This window comes from Cucurbita maxima, unplaced genomic scaffold, assembly GCF_002738345.1.
Source record: "Cucurbita maxima cultivar Rimu unplaced genomic scaffold, Cmax_1.0 Cma_Scf00003, whole genome shotgun sequence".
Lineage (NCBI taxonomy): Eukaryota > Viridiplantae > Streptophyta > Magnoliopsida > Cucurbitales > Cucurbitaceae > Cucurbita > Cucurbita maxima.
In genome coordinates this window covers 658042-685666 of record NW_019272019.1, presented here as the reverse complement: position 1 = coordinate 685666, position 27625 = coordinate 658042, and the positions used below count along the sequence as shown (strand labels likewise).

Here is a 27625-nt window from a genome sequence, read left to right as displayed (position 1 = left end):
TGAGAAGCTGATAATGAGCAAAAGTGCTTTTCATTGCTACTTTTTTATAAATTCCTATGCTCAAATCACCAACCAGACGCATCTCAATTCTTGTCCAAAACCAAACACATCTAGATACTATACCTCATAAGAACATATCAACCAAAGAGAGATCTATCCCCCAAAATCCTTTTCAAGAGAATACATGCAATCGATGGCTGCAGAACCATGACGATAATACATCCCGTCATCGATGCAGGAAGTTCGGGGTTGATGAGCTTAATTTTGAGCTAAAAATGGCTAAAAGAGAATAAAAAATACATTATATAACTGAGTTACTGACGTGAGACAATATCATAACAAGCAAATAAGGCATCCAAAACAACACTTAAAATTTTTAAGGACATTCCCAAGTTGCATTTTGAGTAATTGGTGAGGTCTAAGGCAGGAAGATACCTAATCTCATGCCTGCAAATAAGGTTGTTTGGGTCAACAACCTCATTCCTGATCAAAATCATCCGACAAAACTTCCTCTGTCACATCCAAAATCTCTTCGACTTCGACCTCTTTGGCTTCGTATTCCTCTTCTTCATCGCTGGCTTCACCATCCCGAAGCTTCTGTCGCAACAACTTCTCTTCTTCGTGCAATCTCTTCCATTCATTCAACCACTTCTCCCACTCCTCCTTCAACATTCTCCGTTTCTCGCGCTCCTGCTCACTCAGTAGCATAGATACGTCCTGATCTTCAGCCTCGTACTTCTTACTGTACTTCTTCAAATTCTTTGCTATCTCTTCCTCTTTCTCCGGGGTCAAGAAGGATGGTGGCCTTGGTCGCCATGCGAACTGCCATTAGAAAATTAATTTAACGACGACTCCGAAGAGTTTGTTAAGATAAAGAAACTTGATTGATCTAGTTTTTGCAAGCATACAAATTCATGAACGATCATTAAAGTATAAACCCACAGGACCATAAACAAAAACATATGATTTGCAGAATATAATCGATAAGTTACCTGAAAGAAATGATCCTTCAAGATTCGATAGAGGAGCTTTCCATTAAAGGACCATATGTTAAAACCATTTTCCATCTCGTGGACTGAAGTTACAGCAGTTGCAACGTACCTGTACAGATGCAAACAACGAGACCGACTCAGCTATCATAACCACAAGGGAAATCATTCTGATCCAATCTTATAACAATGTACAAATATGGATGCCCTCTAAATTACCTTCCAGTAGGATCCCATTCAATATCAGTAGCCATGAAATGCTCTGCAGTTGCCATTGTCTCCAGTTCATCGACGTTGTAGAACTCCAACTGCCCATTGAAACCTTTCAAGCCAGCAAGAAGAATGAATCTTCCAGCAGGTGACCAGAAAAGAGCATTGGCCTGCTTGCCTTTGAGAGTTGCAAGTTTCGACACTCGGCCACTGTTGTGAGTACTTCGCATTGAGTAAAAGCTAATATCTGGCCTTGGGTTGTCACCATGAATGACTGCAAACCTATGCCCCTTTGGCTCCCAGGCAAATGCAATGATCTTATCGTTCTTATTCTCAAGCTCCAACACTTCAATAGGAATATCCCGCTCTTTTATTCGGAAAAGCTCAAACCCTGTGTATGTGCTTTTCTTTGTCTTCGTATATCTATCAACCTTGACAGCAAGATAATCCCCATTGCTTTGCCAGTACATTTTGCAATCACTAACACTGAAAAGATTTTTCTGTCTCAACTCCTCCTTGCTCGGGATTTGGACAAGACTCACCTTGGAAAAGAAAGAAGCCCATTGAAAACATTTAAATTCACAGATCAAAAGAATAGCAACACATTCAGCATAGAAGTACTCACCCTAGCCGGTTGGTTCCCACCACCTAGCTCAGGAACAAACAGTGCAATAATGGGATCTGTAGGGGACCAGCAAAAATCCATAACATTTTCGACCTTCAAAGACTTTTTGTCGATAAGAGAGAAAGTCTCGGTTTCATAGACTGAAATCACATTCTTCCCAATCCTGGCAAAGTATTTATCTTCTTTCCCACCACCCCACCTGCAAAAACAACAATAACATTTATATCATCAGCAAGAAAAAAAATATTCCGACCAACTTGAAAAGCCTGAAAAGAACTGAGACTGAGGCATATCCATAACAGACATAAATACCTAAAAACAGGCCAAGATAAGCCGGCAACACCACCAGTTCCTCCAGTGGAAAAATCATCAGGACTTCCCTTGAAATCTCTCATTACTTTTCCAGTTCTCACATCAAAAATATTGATCACAATCCTCTGAAAGAACATATAATCAGCAATGATAGAAAGCTGTAAAAGTTCTTCAATTAAAATTAAAAACTAGGAATAAGAAGAAAAAAAAAACTCACATTTGCATCACGAGGATTGCTGGGCTCATGGCTGCTGTATGTTACCAGATATTTTTCACCAGGAGAAAAATCAATTAACTTAACCTGCATTTAATATATTAAAAGATTAAGGCCATTCGGGCGTTGGCAAGCACTGTCAGGTGTGGAGTGAAAAAAGCATAGGGTACCTGTTGATGGGCAAAGCGCATCAGACGGTTGAAGGTACTTGCTCCACCCCAAACTGCAGCACCCTGTCGGTGAACTGTCGCTAGGTAAGTCCCCAATGAGGACCACTGCACAAAACTCTCGGTCCAGAACTGTAACAGAAAAATATTTGATTAAGCTAGGGTTATCAACCCAAGAGCAAAGATACCTTAGTGCTATTAATACTATGTACACCAACATCAACCAAACAATCAAACCAGGAGAGAGTAGTAACTTTAGTTAGAAAAACAAGGTCAATACTCAAGAAAGACAAAAGGATACTCACTGGACGCTTGTAGACTGGCTCAGGCTTCAAATGTCTAGCATCGTTCCAGAAAACCTCAGTGTCAGAACCAGAACGAATAACAAACTGATCCCGTGCTTTTTCATCAGTAAGCCACTGTTGAAGATTCTCCTGAAATGTTCAAAAGTAAATAGCATCATGCTTCCATGACAGCACAATTTGATCCTATCCTCCCATGGGTCTTTTTCCCCATACAAATTCTAATGTTCAGCTAACCACCTTCACATTGATCCACAAAACCCCCACCTTTCCTCAAGAAAATGTATCACAGGAAGCAGTGGGGATGAAAAATAAAGTAACATTGCAGATAGTTTACCCCAGGAGTATATGGGTTGATTTCAGGAGGAGCCCACTCATCTGGGACTTTCATAAATCTATCGAAGTCCTCAAACATGTTAACAGTGAAAATATGTGCTCTATCCAGCTTGTACCCATCAGTCTTCTCTTTGGCAAGCTCAGCCTCCTACAATATGACTGAAATTAAATGAGATACTTGATCACAGAACAGAACTACAGTAGTACACACAAGAGAATTAAGATTAAATACAAAAAAAATCACAACAGAAAGCCTGGAAGCACAACCGCATATATCTATAGTAAAAAAATTCACTTACAGGCAAAATGATAGACACAGAACATATAGGAACAGAATCCCATGAAGGTAAACATATTCCCATATGAAATTCATGTCTAGTGGAAATCCAAAATATCCCACTATCATAAAGTGGACTTACTGAACGCTACGAAGTTCATATTTCAAGAACATTCTAACACGGTATATTACCACTAAATGCTATGTCAAAATACTACTAGTAACCCAAGACAATGTGAGATTAGGCAAGAGACATAACAAGTTAGGCCAAACGAGTACATTTATTCATAGCATCAAACATCATCTGGTATAGGGTGCTGGTATAAGAGGGAGGTGGTTGAAACTACTGCCAGTTCCATCCAAAGAAACTAGAGATAAGTACCAGCCAGAAAGAAGTATAATGAGGTTGCAAGTATCTGTAGCTGTATTGGACTTCATCAAATGCCAGCAAGAACGAAAAGTGGCGAAGATAGGAGACTTTCATCAATCTTGAACAGGATTTATAATATTGGACATTGTTTCTCAATGGCATTCTTTAACATATATTTCGATACGATAAATATATGAAGTTTCGGAGTAAAATTAGCAGAGACAAAAAAGGGTGTGTGCGAAAATGAGAAAGTACCTGTGGAGTGCCATACTCAATAAAGCAGTACCCTAAAGTTTTTTGTGTAGAAGGATCAACAGGCATCCACAGGCCATCATCCTTAATAACTCCTATCTGTCCAAAAATTTTACGAACAACACCTTCGAGCTTCTCAAACTTCTCCGGAGGAACAACCGGAAGATTGTCAACAACTATAATGTTTCCAAACCCAGAATCAAACTCTAGACTCTCCTCTTGTAGAACCTCTTCATCATCGCTATACATAATTGCAGACAATGAAGGAACATGAGCCATTGGAAAGACAGAAGACAAAGTAATAAATCCATCAAATTTATAATCAAAGAAAATATTTCAAATGCCCTAGGGAGACTCAGAAAATGAAAATTAAGATACACAATAGCAAACGATAAAATTAAAAAAAAAACTTTAACCTAATGATTCCGAAATCCTCGCCGGGAGGGAGACGAATGGCATCAAAATCAACTTGGGAGAGATCTATCCCAAGCCGATCAGCCGTATCCTCAATGTCTTTCATCAGCATCATATCCGCCATGACGAACTAACTAACTCTATCGGCGGCAAGAGTCAGGTCTTCACTGCAACAATTAAAGATCATTTTCGTAACAAAAAAGACAAAATCTCTGAAAATATATTGAGGGAGAGAGGGAAAAGAACTGACAATTATGAGAAGTGTAGAAACGATGCCAGCGTTATAGACAGCAGCTAATCGGCCACGGCCGGATGGAGGAGGATGCACCGAGAGGGACAACTGAGACAGCGACGGCTAAGAGTGCAGCGTGCGGCGGCAGTCGATGAGGCGGTGCTGGGCAGGAACGGCGAGCGGCGGGGCGGGAGTGCAGCGGCTAAAGGAGAGATAGGGTTTAGATAAAAATAAAAAAAAACAGAATCTGGGAAAGAATGGTTAAAAGAAAAAAAAAATTATAATAATAAATAAAAATAATTTTTTTATAAAACAAAATTAAAAGGCTGACTCAGCGTACACAGAAATAAGAAAATACAAATTAAATTAAATTAAAAGAAAATTATTTGAAATATCCATTAAATAAGACAATTTTGAAAAAATGAAATATTTTATATAATATCTAAAAAAAATTTAAAATAAATTATATTTCGACATGACAAATTGTCGGTGAACATCGCCCAAACAATGGGACCTAATGGCCCGAGATTTTCCTACCATCCTTGCAATATGACTATGTTATGTACTCGCACTTTCTATGCAATTTTGTATATGATATATTAGACTATGATATATAAATGAAAGAGATACTATAGACTAGATCCATTATGTCTCGATTAAGTGCCTATAATTATGATAGTACTATGATGAGACTCTAGAGGTTACATCAATAAGAAATCCCAGTGGGTTTACTCTGACGATAAACTAGATTTTTACAAAATTTTGACGAGTTGTAACTCAAGATACACGCACGAAAAGGTAAGATATCAGTTTTTATTAACTCTTTCTTGATATACCATTTCCAAGTTTTATGAAGAAATTAAGGGGAGAAACGCTCTACAATGAGTTGGAGAGACGGATTTTCAGGTAACGACGATCATGACTTTGTGTGTCTTCTTCCTTATAAAGGAAGATGACGACGACGAGCCTAGCTGTAGCGATACGAGTTTCTGAAAAATAATAATAATATTAAATGTTGCATGATATCTCGCCAGAAACCATGTGATTTCCGGCGAGACATTTATTTTTACTAAAAGAAACGTTTCTATTTTCCTTGAATTCCCCGCTCTTAAACCCTATAATACCTAATTAGTTGTATCTTTTTCATTGAATTTCGTTGTTATATATGTGAGAGAAAAACATACGGGTTTTGAAGAGAGAAACCGGGAGACGTTGTGAGGCTTCTAGTTTCTCAGTGAGGATTCTTGAATAGGAGCGAACTAACGTCGTAGTGTGTTGCAACAAGAAGTGGTAACCAAATGGCGACAGGAGCAAACGTAAGGGCATTGGGTTTCGTCGAAATCGTTGTGTATTTCATCGAAACCATTAGAGTACGATTTAGGATTTTCGTGGTTTTCGAGTAAGGAAGAAGAGTTTTTGGTTCGGGTCAGGTTTCAGCGCACATACCAACCCAACTCACAACCCAAAACTCAATCTGCCCACTGTCCAACCCACGACCTTCTGTATCTGACCGAGTGAAAGTGTTGGACCAGTGCACACGGCCAGACGATCTAGCTCACAGCTTTTTTGGCCCAAGTGAAGGTGACAGCCCAATGGATACACGATTCGCACCTAAAGGAAACACGCGTCTTTGGCTTCGCACGTGTGCATAGACGCCGCTTGGCTCGCACGCGTACGGGCGTTGGGTTTCGTCAAAATCGTTGTGTATTTCATCGAAACCATTAGAGTACGATTTAGGATTTTCGTGGTTTTCGAGTAAGGAAGAAGAGTTTTTGGTTCGGGTCAGGTTTCAGCGCACATACCAACCCAACTCACAACCCAAAACTCAATCTGCCCACTGTCCAACCCACGACCTTCTGTATCTGACCGAGTGAAAGTGTTGGACCAGTGCACACGGCCAGACGATCTAGCTCACAGCTTTTTTGGCCCAAGTGAAGGTGACAGCCCAATGGATACACGATTCGCACCTAAAGGAAACACGCGTCTTTGGCTTCGCACGTGTGCATAGACGCGGCTTGGCTCGCACGTGTACGTAATGTCGACTCGATTCTTTCTTTTCTCGCAACTCAGCTTGGCGGCTTGATACATGTATAATATACCAAATCCTAGGTTTTTGACCCTTTTGACACTTATTTACCAAATCATATTACTTTAGGAGCTTACTTTGGTAATTAAACATGAGGTGCGGCTTGGTTAAGTTATGAATATGCCCTAAGCATGTTATGTGGTTTTTATAGGAAATAGTTAAGTGCTGGAGTTGTAATAATGAGGTGAGTATCTTGTCGTGAGTAGACTTCAGCCAAGGCGAAGGAGGTAAGTGACCTTACCGTTGGTGTTAGTCTATTTTATGATGCATGATGGTGCATGCCTTGTGGCTTATACGTCCACCATAACATTTGTGAAATGTTATATTATGTATTGTTATGAAATGTTTACTACATATGCATGCAATCCGTTACACTATTTCCATGAAAAGAGTCGAAATGCTATGAATGTTATGTAAGTCATGAATGTGATGGATTGAGGAATGTTGTCATGCATACACGTTGCATAATTGAGTATGTCATGAAATGCATAAAGAAAATAAAACGTATTAAGTATTATATCATGTAATGTAAATCATGAGATCTCATGCATGTTTGTATGTCGTGTGCATCGGGATACTTCCCCTTTATGTTATGATAGTACGGATGCATACGTTCGATATTTATGTTCGTCATGATATCATGCGGGTCTTTTCTTTTATGATAGTACGGCGCATACGTGTAATACGTTATGCTCGAAAAAGCCAAGCCTAGGGGTACTGAAAATTGGAAAAAATCGGATACTGAAAATTCGAGAACCAAGGCCCCAAACATCGACTACGAGGTAAGTAGCCAACCTGGACTTTTCTTAAGAAAAACTCGTAGGAATCACTTGGATTTCAATATTAACCTTATGTTAAGTCATATTTAAAAGAATATGGAAGAAATAAACAAAGAATCGTTAATTAAAGACCTAAATCGTGTATTTTGCTTGGAAATCAAGTAATGTTAAAATAACCCACTAAATGAACTCGGTTGCTCATGAAATTTTAATGCTAGGCATAACATGACATATTAAGGTTATATAACGAAATTTGGTGGTCATTGGATAAGGTTAAGTAACTAAACCAAGTAATGATGTAAAATGACCATAATGCCCCTATGGTAAACTACCTTCTATTCATGACCTATGACCCAGGTGATCTATAAATATCACGAAGCTTTATAAGAGGCCTTATTTCATGATTTTTAAGGACTATATAAAGTCTTAGAACTATTGGATCATGTTTGAAGCTCGAACCAAGTTTATGGTGGAAAATGACCATAATGCCCCTAAGATTCGTTTAAGACATTTCAAAGTTCGAACACTCTAAATCAAGATTTTAAGAAAGACCTATGTCTAAGGACATTAAGGTTTGCCTAAGATTTCAAGAAGTTCCGATCAAGTTTAGAACATATCCAAGTTAGGGGTATAAGTTAAGGTTTAAGAGAAATGACTAAAATACCCTTAATGGTTAGCCCCACGATTTATGTATGTATATAAGTCTAAAGGGTCTAAGAGTTTAATATGATATGTTCTCACTTTAACGTCTTGAATATTATCAAGTATCATGATCAGGGTGTGTTATAAGTTTTATGTTACGCTTAGAGTTAGCCCTTGATTTTCAAGTAATCAGAAGGAATCTCCCATAATAGATCTAGGTTCGTTCTTGATTTTCAAGCAATCAAATGTTGCCTCAAGATAAGTTTTAGGGTTAGCTATTGGTTTTCAAGTAACCAGGAGGCTAACCTTAAGCTCAACTTGAGTTACGGTAGGGTGAGTATACAAAAGACTTAAATACATGATGGACTAACACTCTGAAACTACTCCCTCCGTGACCGCACAACTCTCGAACGTTCCTCTACCTCGATCGGCAACCTATGAACACCTAAAAATAGGGGGAATAGGGTGAGTATATGTCACGACCCAATATTTTACTAAGGACCGTGACTTACGACAACACACGAATGCACAAAGTGATTTAAATATGAAATAAAGAAAATCCTTAAATTCCAATAAAGTTTTTGAACGACAAACAACATAACACATGACAGTTTGGAAATAAATTTCAAAAGAATGCAAATACAAAATAAAAATTGGACTGACGCCTCGAGACAACCCGTTCTTCTGTGACAATCCCCGTCTCCATCACGCCTGCCCTTGACCGACGCCTCGCGCTCCTAAAAAATGGAAAACATAGCAAGGATGAGTATAAAAATTATACTCAGTAAGTCACCTACTTGTAGGCTCTTTTCGCATCTTAATTTAACAGGTTCCCACGATTTTCTAATTCGGTTCTAAGACGTCTGGTTCTAATCTTAGTCCCTTGGAGCCTGCCCCTTGGGTTTCACCGGTTCATTGTCCTTTTATCATACGCCTAGAGGTTCCTTACACCAAGCTAATAATGGTTAGTATCTCTCTATGAGGTGCTACCCATATAGTCCACCTATAAGGGGCGTGACCCAACCCGTTCCCATGCAGCTAATGGGTTGTACGACGTGGGGACACATTTCCCATGTGAAATGGCTAAGAGCAGTAAGGACTGATCAGGGACCCTTGGTCCTCCCACGAAGCTATAGATACCGTTCTCACACTAGCAATCTATGAACACTTCTAAAGTACCTTCTTGCCGTGGTAAACTGCTAAGTTCCTAGGGGAAAGTTAAGTCTGGCTAGAGCAACATACCGCTTCTAATAGTAATCCCCTAAGCTTATCATAGAAATGGGCCCTAGCAATTAACAGATTGTGCATGCAACCGTCTTCTAACATCATAATATATAATTCATGCAAACTAGGCATACCGGCTCAACGGGGCGATGACCTCCATCAAGCACCCAGAGCACGAAGTTCGTGCTCAATGGGGCGAATTCATCCATCAAGCACCCAGAACACGGAATACACAATTCCAACATAAATTAAACGCATGCATACATACGACGGAAGCTTAAAACATACAAGCAACACTCAGATAATTCACCCAATACATCATAAGAATCAATCTGGCTAATATTTTACATGGAGAGCTAATCTGAAGAAAAATTACTAGCATACATGCAATCCAAGCAAATCCTACAAGTATTTCTTCCTAAATACTGGGTGGTGACTTACCTGGTTGACGCGTGCCTTTTTGCTAGCATTTCTTTGCCCGTGAGGTGTCCAAAAATACTGATTTTCTTAGATTAGGTCCCTATTCACATAAAAACGATATTAGAACTAGAACTGGGACAAAAATCGAGCCAATAGAGGGCAACCGGGCCAAAACGGTCGTTTCATGCGCGCGCAGCAGTGCGCTAACCACGCACGTGGAAGTGCGCCAGTCGCAAGCCGCACACCCACCTACCACGTGCGGCAGCCCTTGCACAATCGCAGGTCGGCCGGTCTTGTTTGGCTCGCGTTTGTAGTTTGACTCGACTTTGCAGGCGACATGTGTCGTCGCCTCGCTGAGCTGCGTTGCTCCAGCCGATGATCGACGCGTGTCCGACGCCTGTCACGCCGCCCTCCGCCCCTTGTCGGCCGACCTTTTTTTTTTTTTTCTTCTCTGTCCTCTATAATCCGTAACAAAGTCCCCATTCCGATTTTCATATCTTTCGATCCGTAGATCGGATCGATATGATTTCTTCGCAAATTTCTAGATCGTGTTACGGGCTACGCCCTAGTATTTTTTTGTAATTTTTTTGCTTGACTACCGGACAAGTTAAGAGCGTCGGAAGTTCGCTCACTGTTCTCGAACGATTCTCGGATCTCCGCCTTCTGGTTGAGGTCTTGGCCAAACTTCTTCAGAGATCGTGCGTAGAGTTGTTCCTAGGTGAATATTTTAGCATTTTAGGACTCGATTCACATAGAAAAAACTCAGATCTGAAAAATGTCGTTCAGAACCTTACCTCGCGAAATGTTCTTGGATCTTGACGGAGCGTCGGCCTCGCTAGCCTCTCAATCCTTGTACAAGTCTCGTCTGAAGGTGAATTTCGACGGTGGTCCGATAAACTTCGCAGCTGATTCCTCTCAAGTTTCTCTCTAACTCTCTTTTTCTTTTGCAGGGGATTTGACAGGGTTTTCCTTGGACCCCTATTATGGCGGGAGGGGAAAAATGACATTTTTGCCCCTCAGTTGACTTAGCCTTTTTTTTTTTTTTTTTTTTTTTTTTTTTTTTTTTTTTTTTTTTTTTTTTTTTGCATTACAAACTCTCCCCTCCTTAGGAACTTTCGTCCCCGAAAGTGGATATTTCTTGGAAGAGTTCGGGGTAAGCTCTCCTCACGTCCTCTTCTCGTTCCCAGTTGCCTCTTCCTCATGGTGGTTACCCCATGAGATCTTTATCAAGGGAATATCTTTGTTGCACAACCGCCTAGTGTCTCGAGCCAAAATTCTGCTAGGCTTCTCCTCGTAAGACAGATCTTCCTGAAGAGGAAGCATCTCATGCTCAGACAACCAAAACTCGCACTTAGATAACTTGGCATACAACTGCTGGGCTCTCAGTATTGTCATGAATTTTCTTAGGTGTTTTTCATGATCTGTCTCTGACTTAGAGTATACCAAAATGTCGTCGATGAACACTATGACAAAGGTGTCTAAGAATTCCTTAAACACACTGTTCATTAGTTCCCTGAAAACTGTTGGTGCATTGGTAAGACTAAAGGACATAACGAGAAACTCGTAATGTCCATAACGACTTCTGAAAGTTGTCTTAGGTATATCCCCTTCTCTGACCCTTAACTGATGATACCCCGACCTTAGGTCAATTTTGGAGAAGACTGTTGCTACTTGTAGCTAATCAAACAGGTCGTCAATTCTCGGGAGAGGGTACTTATTCTTTATAGTGACCTTGTTTAATTCCCTGTAATCAATACACAACCGTATGGACCCGTCCTTCTTCTTGACAAACAGAACAGGGGCTCCCCAGGGTGATACATTGGGTCGGATAAAACCCTTATCCAACAACTCCTGTAACTATTCCTTCAATCCCTTGAGTTCTGCAGGTGCCATTCTGTAAGGTGCCTTGGAGATCGGCATAGTTCCTGGTTCTAAATCGATCCCAAAATCGACTTCCCTAGCTGGGGGCAAACCTGGCAGATCCTCCGAAAAGACATCTACAAACTCCCTGACTATTCACATGTGTCAGCTCTATTGACTATTCACACGTGTCAGCTCTATTGGTCGTGGGTACCTTGTACGTGTCAGCTTTATTGACTATTCACACGATCAACATTCTAATGCTGGACGAGTCCATCATGCAGAGTAATCCAGACAAACTCTATAGTCACACGTCCGTAACCTACCTCACACCTAGCTCAATGGCATCAAACCAGAGTGGAAAAGGATATGAAAGCTCTGTAGACGTTGATCTTTTAGGTCTTAGGGTGGTTTGGCGATGTTGACATAGATTCACATCTCCAAGATAATAGAGAGGGAACTGATATTTTCTCGTTAATACAATAAAATAAAATAAAAAATAACTAAAAGGAAGGGCTTGGAAAAAAAGATTCTCCAAGTCCAAAGAAAGGAGGGTCGGTGAAGAAGTAGTAACAATCCCTTCAAATGAGAATTCATCTTCCACAGTGAGACTGAATCTGTGTAGGGTGACTAAGAAACACGTAATATGTTCCAATAGTGTAATTTTGAACTTTAGTCTTTTAAATTTTTATTTATAATAAATGTATAAAGTTTCGAAAGGATTCCTATACTTTTAAAACTTTGGGCTTCTTATTTGGTCGGTAGGTGGCTCGACCGTCAAATCCCAGGACTCATCTCTGGACAGGCGGTGGAAACTATCAAACTGGAGTATGGTAGGGGTAGAGGGAATTTCCGATGGAGTGGTAAAATGCGTACAGATCGGAAAGAACACCAACGACAAAAGCACTCTACTGGACCGACACTGACACTGAGAGATGAAAGCTAGGAGAGCGAATGGGTTTTTACCGCCTTTGATTCTAATTGTTTTTCATATTTAAAGCTATTATATCACAATTGGAAGGGTTACGGTCGTCAATTATGGTGAAAATTATGGAAGTTTGTTGTCATATAAAAACAAAAGTCATAAACACAACGTTCGTAAACCTTGCAAACATGGTAAAAACATAATTGAAATAAAAAAAAAAATAAAAGATAAAAATGATACCATGATGTTGTCATCCTTACCCGAGACTCTTATCTTTACCCGAAAAAATGATAGTCATAGCTAAGTATGTAAAATAACAGCAAGTGACCACACGTTTGAGATTAAAAAATGCAACCACATGCAATAGGTATGCAGAGTTCACACATGCGTGCATGAACCTACTCTGTTGACTCGTATATGTATCCCTAAGCATGACTATGAGTTAATGCACGCTCACGGTACCAAAAATCAATAGAAAAAATGAAGCACGTTTAATATTATGGTATACGCATTCGCAAGCAACATACTGTAGAAGTAAATATGTGGGATCGCACAACAACACACTCTATTTAGATGAACACAAAAAGCACGGGAGAAGAGAAAATGCTCGAGAATTATATTGATAACTTTAATTATATACAGTATAGAGAATACATAGAATGGAGAGATTACATCTTCAAATCACTATTTAAGGGCATATATATATATATATATCTCCCATTAGCCGATCATTTGATTGACCAACGGGCAATGCAAGCCCCACGTATCTTCAATCTCGACCCTCAAACCATTCCTTGAATTGGAAATCCTCCATGGAACGGCTTCTCAGTACATCATCGATCTTGCAGTTGCCATTCACACACCGCTCCACATCACCTGGCTTACTAAAGTAGTTGAACCATACAATTGGGTTAACCCGACATCTGTAAATAACAACTAGAGTGAACGAAGAGTGGCCCAGTAATCTTCTCCATCAGGGTGACCACGTGAGATAGAGTGGTGAAGCTGGGTTCTAAATGAAAAGAGAGCGAGCAGTGGAGACAAAAGGTATGACATTGAAAGTTGCTTCAAGGTAAGCTCCTGTCCCTAAATTGGTTATGCCCACGACTTGTATCAGAGAGTATATATATATATAGTGCATATGGCACGAAAAGGAAATCCGATTTCGCATTTCATATTCACTTTGATTTGAGAATCAAGTTTCTTGTAAAATAAGATATCTTATTATATCAGAATCAGACGAGCCGCCTTTAGCATTTTCATTTCGCAAATCAGATTCAGAGTGCAAATCTGTACATTCCTAAGAATCCGAAGAGGGAGTCTCAATTGAGACCTACCCCTACCGGGGGAGGCTCGGGGGAACTTGTCCCCCGATCTCTTTCGGAAAAAAAGCGGCTCATCCCGCTAAACCATTTACCACTCGAGAGCGCGAGAGTGCTTCTTGCTCGAATTCTGAGGCTAGGGCTATATATATATATATATAGATTTAGATTTAATAAATTAAATTGTATAAAGCCCAGCACAAGAGAGATGCATGAAACGAAATGATATAAAAGCAAACAAAAAGAATAAACTTTTTTGAACAATTTCCGAAGCGGAAACCGTGTGCATGCAAGAAATACAGCTCTAGGCAGGGTTGGAGGGTCGCCAAGATTCTTTATATAAACACGCTTCGCTTCTCTTCTGTTCTTCCACACCTCCGATTCTCCTCTTCCGATCGCTTTTCAAAGCCCTACGGATTCCTCTCCCAAAGGTAACCAAATTCTCTCAATTCTTCCTTTTTTTTCTCTGTTTTTCCCACCTTCTGCTTCATGGATTTTGTTGATTTTGCTCTAATTTTGATGCCGCTTTCTCCTCTTTTTGCTTTTGATTCTAGGGTTTTGCGATCGTTCTTTTGTTCTCGGGATCATCGAGTTTTGGAAATTTGTGTGTTTTTCCTTTAACAATTTTGAGTTTTAGACCAAATCGTTGTTTTTGTTGTATGCTTCCTGATCATCGAGTTAACTCGTAAGATTATATTATATCACTATTCTGGAGTCTTTTTGCAATCAATACATGTTTTGTGACTTGCAATGGTACCAATTACTAGGCCGGAGGCTCCTTTTGATCATGCTTGCTTGTTTATCTCTTTTGTTCTTTTGATGATTTCATCTGTCTTCTATATGTTGGCTCCTTTTGATCATCCTGTTATCAATATTTCTAGAAGTACTGACAAGCCAAGTTCTCTGATAATAATAATAATAATAATTTCTTTGCTCTGATTGTGATTCTTTAGCTGAACTCAAACTTTATGCATATCCAAGTCTTGATTTTCTGTTTCTCATGTTATTTTTGGTAATCAAGAATGGTGATGAAATAATTTATTGAGTACAAATGGCGTGTTAATGCTTTCAACTGGTGAGCATGTAGCCACTTAAATGATCAACAGAGTTTCAAGGGCGTATGCATCCCAATACATGCATTTAATCATTGTCTTATTTGATTGATGTTCTTGGCGTTTCCTTTTCTTTTGTTCTTTATTTTGGTATTTTAGTTTTTGCGATGTTTTCAAGTTATTATCATACGTTGTTTAGTTTTATTTTTCTTTTTGAAGACATCTTGTTCAGTAGTCAGAGGCCTCTACCCTGCTTTACAAGGTGCAATGGCTTCCAAACGTATTGCCAAGGAGTTAAGAGATCTGCAAAAGGACCCTCCAGTTTCTTGCAGTGCTGGTATGTATTGAACAACTAATCTTTTTCTAATTTTGATTTCAAAATCATTTCATTTGGAGCTATGATGAGTTAATTTGAAACTATCTTTTTTGTTACTCTTGTTCAAGCTTTTGGGTATTCTCTTTAATAGGTTAAATTAATAAAAATACTCCTAAATTTTGTATTTCATCCCATAATTACTCTTTTAACTTTCAAAAGTTTTAATTGTACTCTTAAACTTTCAAAAAAGTTTAGAATATTCCCTTATAATTAGTTTTGAACGGAAGTATTTTGTTTTAAAAGTACCTTGAACTTTGAAAATTGTTTCATAAATATTTTTTAACTTAAAAAATACCCTTAAATTTTTTTTTAAAAAAATTAAAATATTCTTACAATTAATATATAGACAGAATTGTTAGTATTACATTTCAAATATACTCATAACTTTCAAAGTAGCATTAGTACTCATGAAGTTTTAGAAAAAGAGCTATAAATTTTATTAATCATTTATCTACACTCTTAAGTAGCCGATTTCTGTAAATTTATCTTGAGTTGGGAAAGAACTGACTTAAAAATAAATTGTCTATTAGGGTGTTGAAATTTATTATACATTCAAAAGGGTATTTTCTAAGTTTTTAAAGAAGAGTATTAATGAAACTTTTGAAAGTTCAGGGGTATTTTTGAAACATTTTAGAAAGTTTAGGGGTATTTTTGAAACATTTTAAAAAGTTCAGGGGTAATTTTGTAACAAAGTATTAACGGTTTTCATTCAAAACTAACGGTAAGGATATTTTTTTAAACTATTTTGAAAGTTTAAGGGTATTTTTAAAACTTTTTTTTTTTGAAAGTTTGAGTATTATTGAGATTATTTTTTGAAATTTTAAGGGTATTATTGAAACTTTTAGAAGTCAAAAGGGTATTTTTGAGATAAAAGTGCTGAACTAGGGGGATTTTTATTAATTTGGCCTATTAAAATACAGCCTTGTATTCCCAATGAGAAGCTTTCTTCATGATGTTAACACAATAGTTTCATATTTCTATAAGATGTTGCTAGATATTAATCTTAGGTGTTTTCTAGGCTTTTTTTTATTGGACCATGATTGGTAGTAATGCCAATTTATATATGGATAATGCTTTGGCCTATGTTTGGTAAGTACTTTTGATTACCTTCGTGGACTTATGCCGGATTTGTACACGGTACTGATATTGGAAGGTGATGTGGGTTCATGGATATTGTAATATAGGAGTCCTTCATTTTGTGAAAAAATCATTTTTATACTACCCTGCCATGAGCGGTCTTTGTTCTAAAATTGTATCAACAAAGATACTCCAAAGAAGACATACTGCAAGAGAACGGGCATAGATGAGAGGTCATCCTGGGATTTCCATTAAGTAATTTAATTTGAATTGAGGAAAATCGTTACTTAATGTGCCACCACCCTAGTATAACTGATCAATTCTAAATCATAAGAAAAAGAGAGACTCAACTGAAAACCTGAACCTTAGCTTCTTTCGTCTCCCATTGTATTTTATGGATGGGGTGTCTTGGGGAATTGATATTCGAGCATAACTGAGTTTTTTGACGTATATAATGGCTCATCTAAATCTGTAACTTATGAGACACTTCATTCCCAGCATTCTCCATTGAGCATTTTCTTTGATTACATTATTTGCAGGTCCTGTTGGTCAAGACATGTTCCACTGGCAAGCAACAATTATGGGTCCAGCAGACAGTCCTTATTCTGGGGGTATATTTTCAGTGAACATTCACTTTCCACCAGATTATCCCTTTAAGCCACCTAAGGTATCAATACCTTTCTTGTGCACCCTTCTTTTATTTTCTTTCCCTCATGATTGTATAGTATTTTCTCCATGGGAACGTGTACGTGATTCTGTGCAATAGCTCTTGGTTTATGGCATCAAAATAACAAGTTTTTGTTGATATTTTTATTCCATTGATACTGATACCTGAAAAAAAACATGTTCTCGTACTGTTATTATCCTCAAGTACTTCAAAATTTGTTCCTGGCTCTGTACGTTATTACATTGTTATCTATGAGGATCTGGCTCGTTTATACACAATTCTCGTATCGCAACTGACAACCTTACAGCAAGTTCTTGCTACAAAATACATAAGATGTTAATATCTAGGTGGGTAGGGAGCTTAGCTTTAAGCCATTCTTACAGAGTCCCTTAACTTGTTCTTACATGCTTCGATGTTAACTCGTTGACCAAGAGATGCTATTCATCTCCGAATCAGGATTTTTTTCTTTGTAACCTTGCGAAAAGTGAATCAAATCTCACGAAGAAATGTCCATATGATAGTAATGAGAGATATATTGTGTTTTGAGCAGGTTTCGTTTAAAACCAAAGTGTATCACCCGAACATCAACAACAATGGAAGTATCTGCCTTGACATTTTGAAAGAGCAATGGAGCCCTGCTCTTACAGTTTCCAAGGTACTACTACCTTGCTTCTTCTACATTTGTCCAACTTTCAATAAGTTCTTGTAGTGAAGATATAGAGAATTATGTGCAGGTGTTGTTGTCCATATGCTCACTGCTGACAGACCCGAATCCAGACGATCCTCTGGTGCCTGAGATAGCTCACATGTACAAAACCGACAGAGCCAAGTATGAACATAATGCCCGAACTTGGACCCAGAAATATGCCATGGGCTAAACTAAACAAACGCACCGCATGCAGGTTCTCATCATCCTTCTGTTTTCTGGATAGACAGACACCTTTCTGGATTTTGAATGCAAAGGCTTTTATATATATTATGCTGAAACTTAGTGGACATTAACATTGCAATGCCTTTCTTTCATAATATTTCCATATCAGCTTGCTTTTATATCTGAAACTCTCTCTTTTCACTGTTCTTACGTGATGATCATCTTCTGCTATGCTATGCTATGGATTTGAGTTTGGTTGAAAATTTAAATAATCTTAATTCTATAGGGTTGATTGAGGTGGGTGGCTCTGGCTTTGGCTATGGCTATGGCTATGGCTCATGGCTTTTCCTTTAAGAAAACTTAACTTGGACTACTTATCTTAAACCATCCGGGTTGGGTTAACTCGACCATCCTAATATGAAAATAGAGTTCACAATGTGGTAGCTCTACACTATTTTGAAAATGCTCTACACTACTATGAAAATTAAGATCGTTTAATGTTATTGTAATTTGAGAAGGGTGGATTCGGTTGGGTTGGGTTGGGTTGGGTTGTGACTCCTAAAGAGAAATTATTATAAAATCAATTTTTCTATACATGACTAATAAACAAGTTACAAGACTTATAAAGAGAAATTTTCCAAATATATACTATCAGGAAGAAAAAAAAGAAAAAAGAAAAAAAGAAAGAAGGGTGGACTATGCTCCAAAATTATATCCGTACTTAAGAGAACTACTCTTTTAGTCCTCGTCTAGTTTTTATACATGAAATGAGTACGGTTTGGTCAAGTCTAAAAATAGTAATAACCATAGTGAATTGGCTCTAAGAATCTTTCTCACTCATGCAAATTCAAGGAAGTTCAGGGGTAATTTAGTATGGTTGATTTAAGGTTGTCTGGCTCATCAAATTGAGGTCGACAAAGACTTGACTCGGTAGAAAATTAAAATTAGGTCATGGTTCACTGTTTCACTCTGCAATTGAAGTTTGCAATCATTGATCACTACAATCATCATTGGTTGTCTCTTTAGTAGGTGTTGTATTGACAACAACTAAAAAAAATGAAGAAGACGAAAGACACAATAAGCTCACGATTCACAACTCGTACTCTCTCTCTCCCTCCGTTTTCCCTCTTCACGTTCAAGCACCACCATACACCATCAAACGTTGATTTCCTGCCTAATAAATGAAAAGGGTTCTTATTATTGATCTGAGGTACATTCATTCCATTAAGGATTCATGATATTCTTACATTTCGAGAGAATCCATATTTCTTGTAGTTTTAATCTATAGAATTGAACCTCTTTGAAGCAATATTTATTAAAATTAAACATGTATTTTGAAGTATTGAATAGTTGAGTAACACTCTAACAAGCCCATCTAGATTCTTGAGTGTGAGGTTGATATGTAAAATTGATATTGACATACTCCATGAGACCCAAAGATTACGAAATTGGTACGAGTCTAGAGGGTTGTGTATATGAAAGTAATCCATGTCCAAAACTCGAATAAGGATTTAGAATGTTGGACATGAGTCGTTACTAATGGTATCAAAGCATTACCTCCTCTAGTAAGATATGGTTTGGAGATGAATCAAGGCAGAACTAGTGAATATGTGACATTCGAATACATGAGTACATGAATGAATCGAGACCACATCAATGAGCGTTCCTAAGGATAAGATAACTAAGAAAGAGTTAAAAGAATCGAAAACAGTCTACCTACCCGGGATGTCTGAGCTATGTTTATGACGTGGAATCTCACCATGTCAATCCCAAAGCCGAGGCCTCGAACATTTCAAGAGATAAAAGATAATTTAGAAGCCTTAATGAGCCAAAGACAAAATCTGCTGTGTGATCAAACATTTGTCAGGTTTAGCAAAATCCCATGAACCAATGTCCCATGTTCTGGTTTTCCTTCAATGATTACAAACAGAAAAACCAACATGATCAATGTCATGTTTTAAACACAGAAGCTGTGACAAATAATTTAATCAAAGTAAGGTTAACCTTAAATCCCTTTGGATTCTAAAGCTTCCCAAAATACAGGACCGATTACGATAAACGTCGAAGGCAGTCCATCAAAGCATCGGTGTGTTCGGGCTTCCCGGCGGTAACACGAACATAGCCTTTTAACTCTTTCTTATCGTAGTGACGAATCATCACCCCCATTTTTGCTAGGTCCTCCTGCATTGAAATTTTGCAGTCATTTTCAGTAAGTAGCCATTGGTCCACAAGTTGGAGGTTCAAGGCTACAACCAACAAAGTTCGACACTCTTAAAGAAAGACGGAATAGGACCCAACCTTTACCCAAGAGGACGGTATATATTAAAGTCTCGCTATGTTTAAATCACTATGTCGTGGGAATTTAGGTTGATTTGTTAGATGTTTGAATGTAGGTTTGAATAGCCAGCCACTATTGAATGTAGGACCCAACCTTTATGATTTTTGAATTAAATAAATGTACAGGGTTACATGCTATGTGTTTCGGGTAACCAGCCACTATTGGTCAAACAGGTGATTGCTGAAAATTGTTTTTGTGGCAAGAGTTATACGCTCTGTATCAGTAACCAACAATGGTCACTAAGGAATGATTGTTGAAAATTATTTTTGTGACAAGGGTTACACGCTGTGTATATCGGTAACCAACTACTAATGGTCACTAAGGAATTAGTCACTTAGGAGTGATTGCTGAAAACTATTTTAGGTGAGTAGATTACACGTGACTTCAACCACCAAGGTCCCTTGATTTTGATTGATGAACTATATGACAATTTGCATATCTAACCCCAACACGGGAGAACTTTACTCAGTATTTTAATACTCACCCTGTTTTTCAAATGATTTTCAGGTACCCCGAGCACGACTTTTAAAATTATCTGTAGCACGTTTTCATGTATTTTAAGTGACGACTCCGACAGATATGTGTGCGGAAAATATTTTACGTCCCCTAGTGGATGATGATGTTTATAAAAAGAATGAAGAGGGCAGAAAGTCATACCTTTAATTTCTTTGCATCCTTTCCTGAAGTCACCTCGCAAAGGATGAAATTAGAGTGACTTGGATATGGATTTAAAAATGGCACATCCTTTAGAAGATTAAACAGCCTCTCACGTTCTTGTACCAAATCATTTTTTACCTTCTGCAAGACATAGAAAGCTCGTATTAGACATGGATCGAGCTTGTTAACGATTAATTTATCGTTTTTTTTTTAATACTGTGAGTATCCACGTCCATTTTCGTGAATCTCATCTAACCTAACGTGATAACTTAGGTAACAATCCAAGTCCACCGCTACCAGATCTTGTCCTATTTGGGCTTTCTCTTGTGGGCCTCCCCTCAAGGTTTTTAAAACGCGTCGGGTAGGGGGAGGTTTCCACACCTTATAAAGAATGCTTCGTTCTCCTTCCCAACCGATGTGGGATCTCACAATCCACTCTCCTTCGAGGCCCAACGTCCTTGCAAGCACTCGGTTCTCTCTCCAGTCAATGTGGGAACTTACAGTCCACCCCTCTTCGAGGCCCAACGTCCTCACTGGCACACCGCCCAGTGTCTGGCTTTGATACCATTTGTAACAGCTCAAGCTCACCGCTAGCCGATATTGTCCTTTTGGACTTTCTCTTCCGGGTTTCCCCTCAAGGTTTTTAAAACGTGTCTGTTAGGGAAAAATTTTCACACCCTTATAAAGAATGCTTCATTCCTCTATCCAACCGATGTGGGATCTCACAATCCACCCCCCTTCGGGCCCAACATCCTCGCTAACACTCGTTCCTCTCTCTAATCGATGTGGGAACTCATAGTCTACTCCTCTTCGAAGCCCAGCGTCCTCGCTGGCACACCGCCTGGTGTTTGGCTTTGATACTATTTGTAACAGCTCAAGCCCACTGCTAGCAGATATTGTCCTCTTTAGACTTTCCCTTTTAGGCTTCTCCTCGAGGTTTTCAAAACGCGTATGCTAAGGAGAGGTTTCCTCACCCTTATAAAGAATGCTTCATTCCCTTATCCAACCGATGTAGGATCTCACAATCCACTCCCCTTCGAGCTTTAACATCCTCGCTAGCACTCGTTACTCTCTCCAATCAATGTGGGAACTCATAGTCCACCCCTCTTTAGGGCCCAGTGTCCTCACTAGCACACCGCCAGATGTCTAGCTCTGATACCATTTGTAATAGTTCAATCCCACAGCTAGCAAATATTGTCCTCTTCGGACTTTCCTTTTCGGGCTTCCCCTCAAAATTTTTAAAACGCTGCTAGGGGAAAGTTTCCACACCCTTATAAAGAATGCTTCGTTGTCCTCCCCAACCAATGTAATATCACTAAGTCAATCCGTCGTGATTACCGAGTAACAATGAAGCTAAAAGAATCCATCCAACAAGCATTAATTGAGAAAGCTAACCTCTAAGTAGGAGGGGTTCTCCAATGCTGCACACCCAGCAATTTCAGCAGCAACAGACACATTATATGGTTGCTTAGCTCGCCAGAGATATTCAATGATACTCAACGGAAACGCCCCATACCCAACACGAAGTCCAGCCAAACCTGCAGTTTTACAAGCAAAGATCTTGATGATCTCACATAAACAGGTCAAAATAAAGCTATGCATTCAGAAAATAAGGCATGAAAAATGAAGAAGATGGTACACCTGCTCTTTTGCTAAAAGTTCTAAGTACAATCAGGTTGTCATATTTCTTCACCCACTGCATCTTTGATTCAACTGAAGAAAAATCTATATATGCTTCATCTAGAACAACTAGTATGGGGAGCTCAAGAATTTTCAACAGAACTTCATCACTAATTAAACTGTAAACAAGTAAAAAGTAAGTCTTAAGATGATGAGAATGGAATAAAATAGGATTCTGAATTAATACAAAGTTTAACATGCTTTAAGAATCAACCAAAATGGTCTATTTTTTCACATAATATACAACTAATTTCATTATTGTTGATAATTTGCTAAATTTATTAAGAAAATATGTAATGATCTGACTTTTCTTACACATGGCGGTTACGATTGTTACAAAGAAAAGTTGGGTCGTTACAGTTGGTATCAGAGCTAGACATTGGGCGATGTGTTAGTGAGGAGGTTGAGACTCGAAGGGGGTAGACACGAGGTAGTGTGCTAGCAAGGACTCTGGGCACCGAAAAGGGTGGATTTGGTGGGGGTCCCATATCGATTGGAGAAAGGAACGAGTATCAGCGAAGACGCCGAGGGGTGGATTGTAAGATCTCACATCGGTTGAGGAGGAGAACGGAACACTCTTTATGAGGGTGTGGAAACCTCTCTTTAGCAGACGCGTTTTAAAAACCTCGAGGGAAAGCCTTTTTGGGAAAGTCCAAAGAGGACAATATCTGCTAGCAGTGGGCTTGGGGTTGGTATTAGAGCCAAACACCGGACGATGTGCTAGCAAGAAAGTTGAGCCCCGAAGGGGATGGACATGAGGCGGTGTGCTAGAAAGGACCCTGAGCCCCGAAGGGGGTGAACTGGAGGGTTCCACATCAATTAGAGAAAGGAATGAGTGTCGGCAAGGATGCTGAGCCTGAAAGGGGTGGATTGTGAGATCCCACATCGGTTGGGGAGGAGAACGAAACACTCTTTATAAGGGTGTAGAACCTCTCTCTAGCAGACGCATTTTAAAAACCTTGAGGGAAAACTCGAAAGGGAAAGTTCAAAGAAGACAATATCTGTTAGCAGTGGATTTGGGCGGTTATAAATGGTATTAGAGCCAGACATCAGACGATGTGCTAGCAAGAAAATTGAGCCCCGAAGGGGGTGGACATGAGGCGGTGTGCCAGCAAGGACCCTAGGCCCCGAAGGGGGGTGAACTTAAGGGTCCCACATTGATTAGAGAAAGGAACGAGTGCTAGCGAGGACGCTGGACCCCGAAAGGGGTGGATTGTGAGATCCCACATCGGTTGGGGAGGAGAACGAAACACCCTTTATAAAGGCGTGGAAACCTCTCCCTAGCAAATACGTTTCAAAAACCTTAAGGGAAAGCCTAAAAAGGAAAGCTCAAAGAGGACAATATCTGCTAGCGGTAGACCTAGTCCGTTACAAAATAGCTCCTAAATCTTAATTCTCTCAACGGATAGCTTTCACATAAAACATGAAAAGAGCACAACCGATTGTCATATCGTTCTCAATTATGTAGTCCAATTGAGTGAAACGAGTTAAATCGAACAACGTGCAAGATCACAGATAGAGATACAAACAAAGAATTACCTCCCATCAGGATTATTAGGAGACGTGAGGAATATACACTTTGGTTTTTCCTTCTCAACAACATCTTTTATGAGATCCACATTCAAAGAAAAGTCTGGCTTCCTTGGAACTGCAAGAACACCATAGGCAACAGATATTGCAAGAACTATGAGGAAAACAACATACCCAGATAAGTCGATTCAACCGACAGACCGACCATTACAAGATATAAATCGTGACTTTGACAACCTTAAAGATTGCTCCTTAAAAGGAAGAACTTATGATAATACCTTTAATCACAAGAGCACCATTGACAGCAGCATCAAATTCATACATTGTGAAGGTAGGAGGGCAGTCGACAATTTTATCACCAGGATCCAACACACATCTACAACAAAATATTTGAGGGAATGAAAAAAAAAAACATGTTTGGAAGTAAGAAATCAAAGTTAAATACTCATAAACGAGGCATAGATGATTAGGTTTTAACCGCATAATCAGATCGATGAGCTCATCTGCACCACATCCCACAAGAATATAATCTGATTCGAGACCAGAATCTATGGCGAGCGCTGCTCGCAATCGACGACTTTCAGGATCGGGATAGATGTTTGGGAATTTCATTGTTCCCAAGGCTTCAAGAACCTACAAACAACTCAAAGATATAGTCCAACATAATGCAAAACAAATTTGAAAAACAAATTCAGTAAACCAAGATTCTTTGTATTTAATATCAACAAACGGAGAGGGAATGTTGTGCCGAAATGCCACAACCTTTAAAGTTCTGATACCACTTGTTGTGTCATATAATGTCACAACAAAAAATATTTTGATACCCAATTGTTGTAACGGAATGCCACAATTAAAATGGTCTGATACCACTTGTTGAGCCCAATATTGATACCCAATTGTTGTAGCGGAAGTGGAAGTAAGATTGATCACACTCACACACCCACATACAGGAATTAAACAAAGAGACCCAAAGATTTACATGGTTCGGATTGGAGAAATTTCCCTACATCTACCGGTGATTGGACACAACCAAATTGTACTGATACCCAATTGTTGTAGCAGAAGCAGAAGCAAGATTGATCGCACTCACACACCCACATACAGAAATTAAACAAAGAGACCCAAAGATTTACATGGTTCGGAGAGAATAAATTTCCCTACATCCACGGGTGGTAGTCAATCACTATAACCAAAGTGTTTACAAGTGTATCTCACCTCAGGGGGAGGACCGTAAGGATTTTCATTTGCATCTAATTTTATAATGTCCTCGGGCTTCCTTCCAAGACGTGTTGACAAAACCTGCCAAAAAAAGAAAAATTAAGAACCATCTTGAAAGCTTATAACATGCCAATAAGTTGTAATATAGAGATTCATGATTTTGTGGGAGTAAACCCCTTAATCTAAAGAACATCACGTTCTTATTGGTGCAATCGAGTTCAAAGCTGAATTTACTGATAGGTTACTTCACAATGTGATTTAAAAACCATGAAGAGATAACAAAATCGTTGAAGCAGGCAAGAAAAATATATAAAACCACTTCGAACGCCTATAATATATCAACCAGTTGTATATAAAACAATTACAAGTTTTATGAATATCTTTTTGTGGGGATCTGTTTCTCAAAACAAAGAAAACAAAGAGCCTCCACCGCTATCCGATATTGTCCTTTTTGGGCTTTCCCTCAAGGTTTTTAAAACGTGTCTGCTAGGAGAGGTTTCCACACTCTTATGAAGAATGTTTCGCTCTCCTCTCCAACCGATGTGAGATCTCACAATCTACTCTCCTTCAGGGTCCAACGTCTTCACTGGTACTCGTTCCCTTCTCCAATCGATGTGTGACCCCCCAATCCACTCCTCCTTTGGGGTCCAGCGTCCTCGCTGGCACTCGTTCCCTTCTTCAATCGATGTGGGACCACCCTAATCCACCCCCCTTCAGGACCCAGCATCCTTGCTGGCACACCGCCTCGTGTCCATCCCCCTTCAAGGCTTAGCCTCCTCGCTGGCAGATCACCCGGCGTCTGGCTCTGATACCATTTGTAACGGCCAAAACCCACCATTAGCAAATATGTCCTCTTTGGGGTTTTCCATTTCGGGCTTCCCTTCAAGGTTTTTAAAACGCATTTGCTAGAGAGAGGTTTCCACACCCTTATAAACAATGCTTCGTTTGCCTCCCCAACAGATGTAGGATCTCACACTCCACCCTCCTTCGGGGTCCAGCGTCCTCGCTGACATTCATTCCCTTCTCCAATCGTTGTGAGACCCCCCCCCCCCCCCNCCCCCCCCCCCCCAATCTACCCCTTTCAGGACCCAACATTCTTGCTGGCACATCACCTCGTGTCCACCCCCTTCGGGGCTTAGCCTCTTCACTGGCACATCACCCAGTGTCTGGCTCTGCTACTATTTGTAACGGCTCAAACTCACCGCTAGCAGATATTGTCCTCTTTGGAATTTCCCTTTCGGGTTTTCCCTCTAGGTTTTTAAAACGCGTTTGTTAGGGAGAGGTTTCCACACCCTTACACGTTCTCCTCCCCTCCTCCCCACCCGAGGTGGGATATCACATATAGTATCTAGGCCAAATTATACCTTCCTCCACTAAAATCATGAGACAGTTTCTGAACCAAGTCAATAAACTAAAGGATTCAAATCTAAGCATGTACACGCCACAGGGTTCGAATCACTGCCGCTTTTAATTCTATTCACATCAGTCAAATTCCCCATTGCCAGATCAACCCGAGGTGTTATCACCAACACAATAATGCAAACAAACAAACAAACCAGCTAGAAATGGGAACAACAGAGCAAAGGTCAACAAACTATACCTCAAAAGGAAGAATGGGCTGATAAGGAGACAATTTCCTCAAATGGGGTCGGATAAAAGAGTCACCAGCCAACCTTTGTTGACTCACATGAACCTGTTCTACTGGAATTTGAGATGTCATAGCAACAGCCCACTTCCTTCGCTCAGCAACTGAGCAATTGGCTCGACGCGATGCCTCAGCTGCAGGAAGGATACGGGTGCAAGGGTTTGAAAAATCGATCACACCCATCAATCTCTGCAAGAAAAATGATCAATAACCAATGAAATTCGTCCATTTCGAAATTGAATCATGATGGTTAGCGAACGATAGGATGAGGGAGTGTCAAAGAGCGATTACCCGTTGTCCGAATGGATATGAAATGATGATGAACAATACAAAGTGGTACAATGAGCTCAAAAACGGAATAGAAAGGTTAACCCTAAACCACTGAGCAGAGGAAAGGGATATTTGGAATAGGATTTGATTTGATTCTTAATTTGGTCAATTTGATCAATAAAGTGGTCTTTCACATATTTACTATTCTATATTAATAAAAAAAAAAAATCAAATTGGATATGAAATAAATGGAGGAGACAATGGTGGGACATTATTGGTTAATCAT

General features: G+C 39.4%; 3 protein-coding genes across 7 annotated transcripts; 1 reads left to right on the top strand and 2 right to left on the bottom strand.

Moving 5' to 3' along the window:
* Positions 1–276: 276 nt before the first annotated feature.
* LOC111477139 (eukaryotic translation initiation factor 3 subunit B-like) lies at positions 277–23443 on the bottom strand. 3 transcript variants are annotated; one of them, XM_023121142.1, is made up of 13 exons: positions 23431–23443; positions 4719–4902; positions 4471–4635; positions 4058–4295; positions 3157–3303; positions 2823–2951; positions 2521–2649; positions 2354–2437; positions 2137–2261; positions 1825–2023; positions 1209–1741; positions 993–1101; positions 277–822 (listed from the first exon to the last, which is right to left on the bottom strand). In XM_023121142.1, exons 3-13 carry the CDS (start codon positions 4590–4592, stop codon positions 478–480), a joined length of 2160 nt encoding a protein of 719 aa, XP_022976910.1. In that variant the 5' UTR covers positions 4593–4635; positions 4719–4902; positions 23431–23443; the 3' UTR covers positions 277–477. The 3 variants fall into 3 exon arrangements, with proteins under 3 accessions (XP_022976910.1, XP_022976912.1, XP_022976911.1); XM_023121144.1 differs by having other exon boundaries at positions 4471–4630; XM_023121143.1 differs by lacking the exon at positions 23431–23443 and having other exon boundaries at positions 4719–4937.
* Positions 14222–18214, top strand: LOC111477162 (ubiquitin-conjugating enzyme E2 28-like). 3 transcript variants are annotated; one of them, XM_023121177.1, is made up of 6 exons: positions 14222–14389; positions 14513–14562; positions 15230–15347; positions 17003–17130; positions 17681–17785; positions 17865–18214. In XM_023121177.1, the coding sequence occupies exons 3-6, from the start codon at positions 15278–15280 to the stop codon at positions 18006–18008; spliced, it is 447 nt and encodes a 148-aa protein (XP_022976945.1). In that variant the 5' UTR covers positions 14222–14389; positions 14513–14562; positions 15230–15277; the 3' UTR covers positions 18009–18214. The 3 variants fall into 3 exon arrangements, with proteins under 3 accessions (XP_022976945.1, XP_022976944.1, XP_022976946.1); XM_023121176.1 differs by lacking the exon at positions 14513–14562; XM_023121178.1 differs by lacking the exons at positions 14222–14389; positions 14513–14562 and adding an exon at positions 14620–14643.
* Positions 19799–27495, bottom strand: LOC111477150 (histidinol-phosphate aminotransferase, chloroplastic-like). Its single transcript, XM_023121156.1, has 10 exons — positions 27361–27495; positions 27025–27258; positions 25422–25505; positions 24685–24839; positions 24485–24582; positions 24216–24324; positions 22638–22795; positions 22392–22534; positions 20997–21137; positions 19799–20182 (listed from the first exon to the last, which is right to left on the bottom strand). The coding sequence occupies exons 2-10, from the start codon at positions 27250–27252 to the stop codon at positions 20051–20053; spliced, it is 1248 nt and encodes a 415-aa protein (XP_022976924.1). The 5' UTR covers positions 27253–27258; positions 27361–27495; the 3' UTR covers positions 19799–20050.
* Positions 27496–27625: the final 130 nt, after the last annotated feature.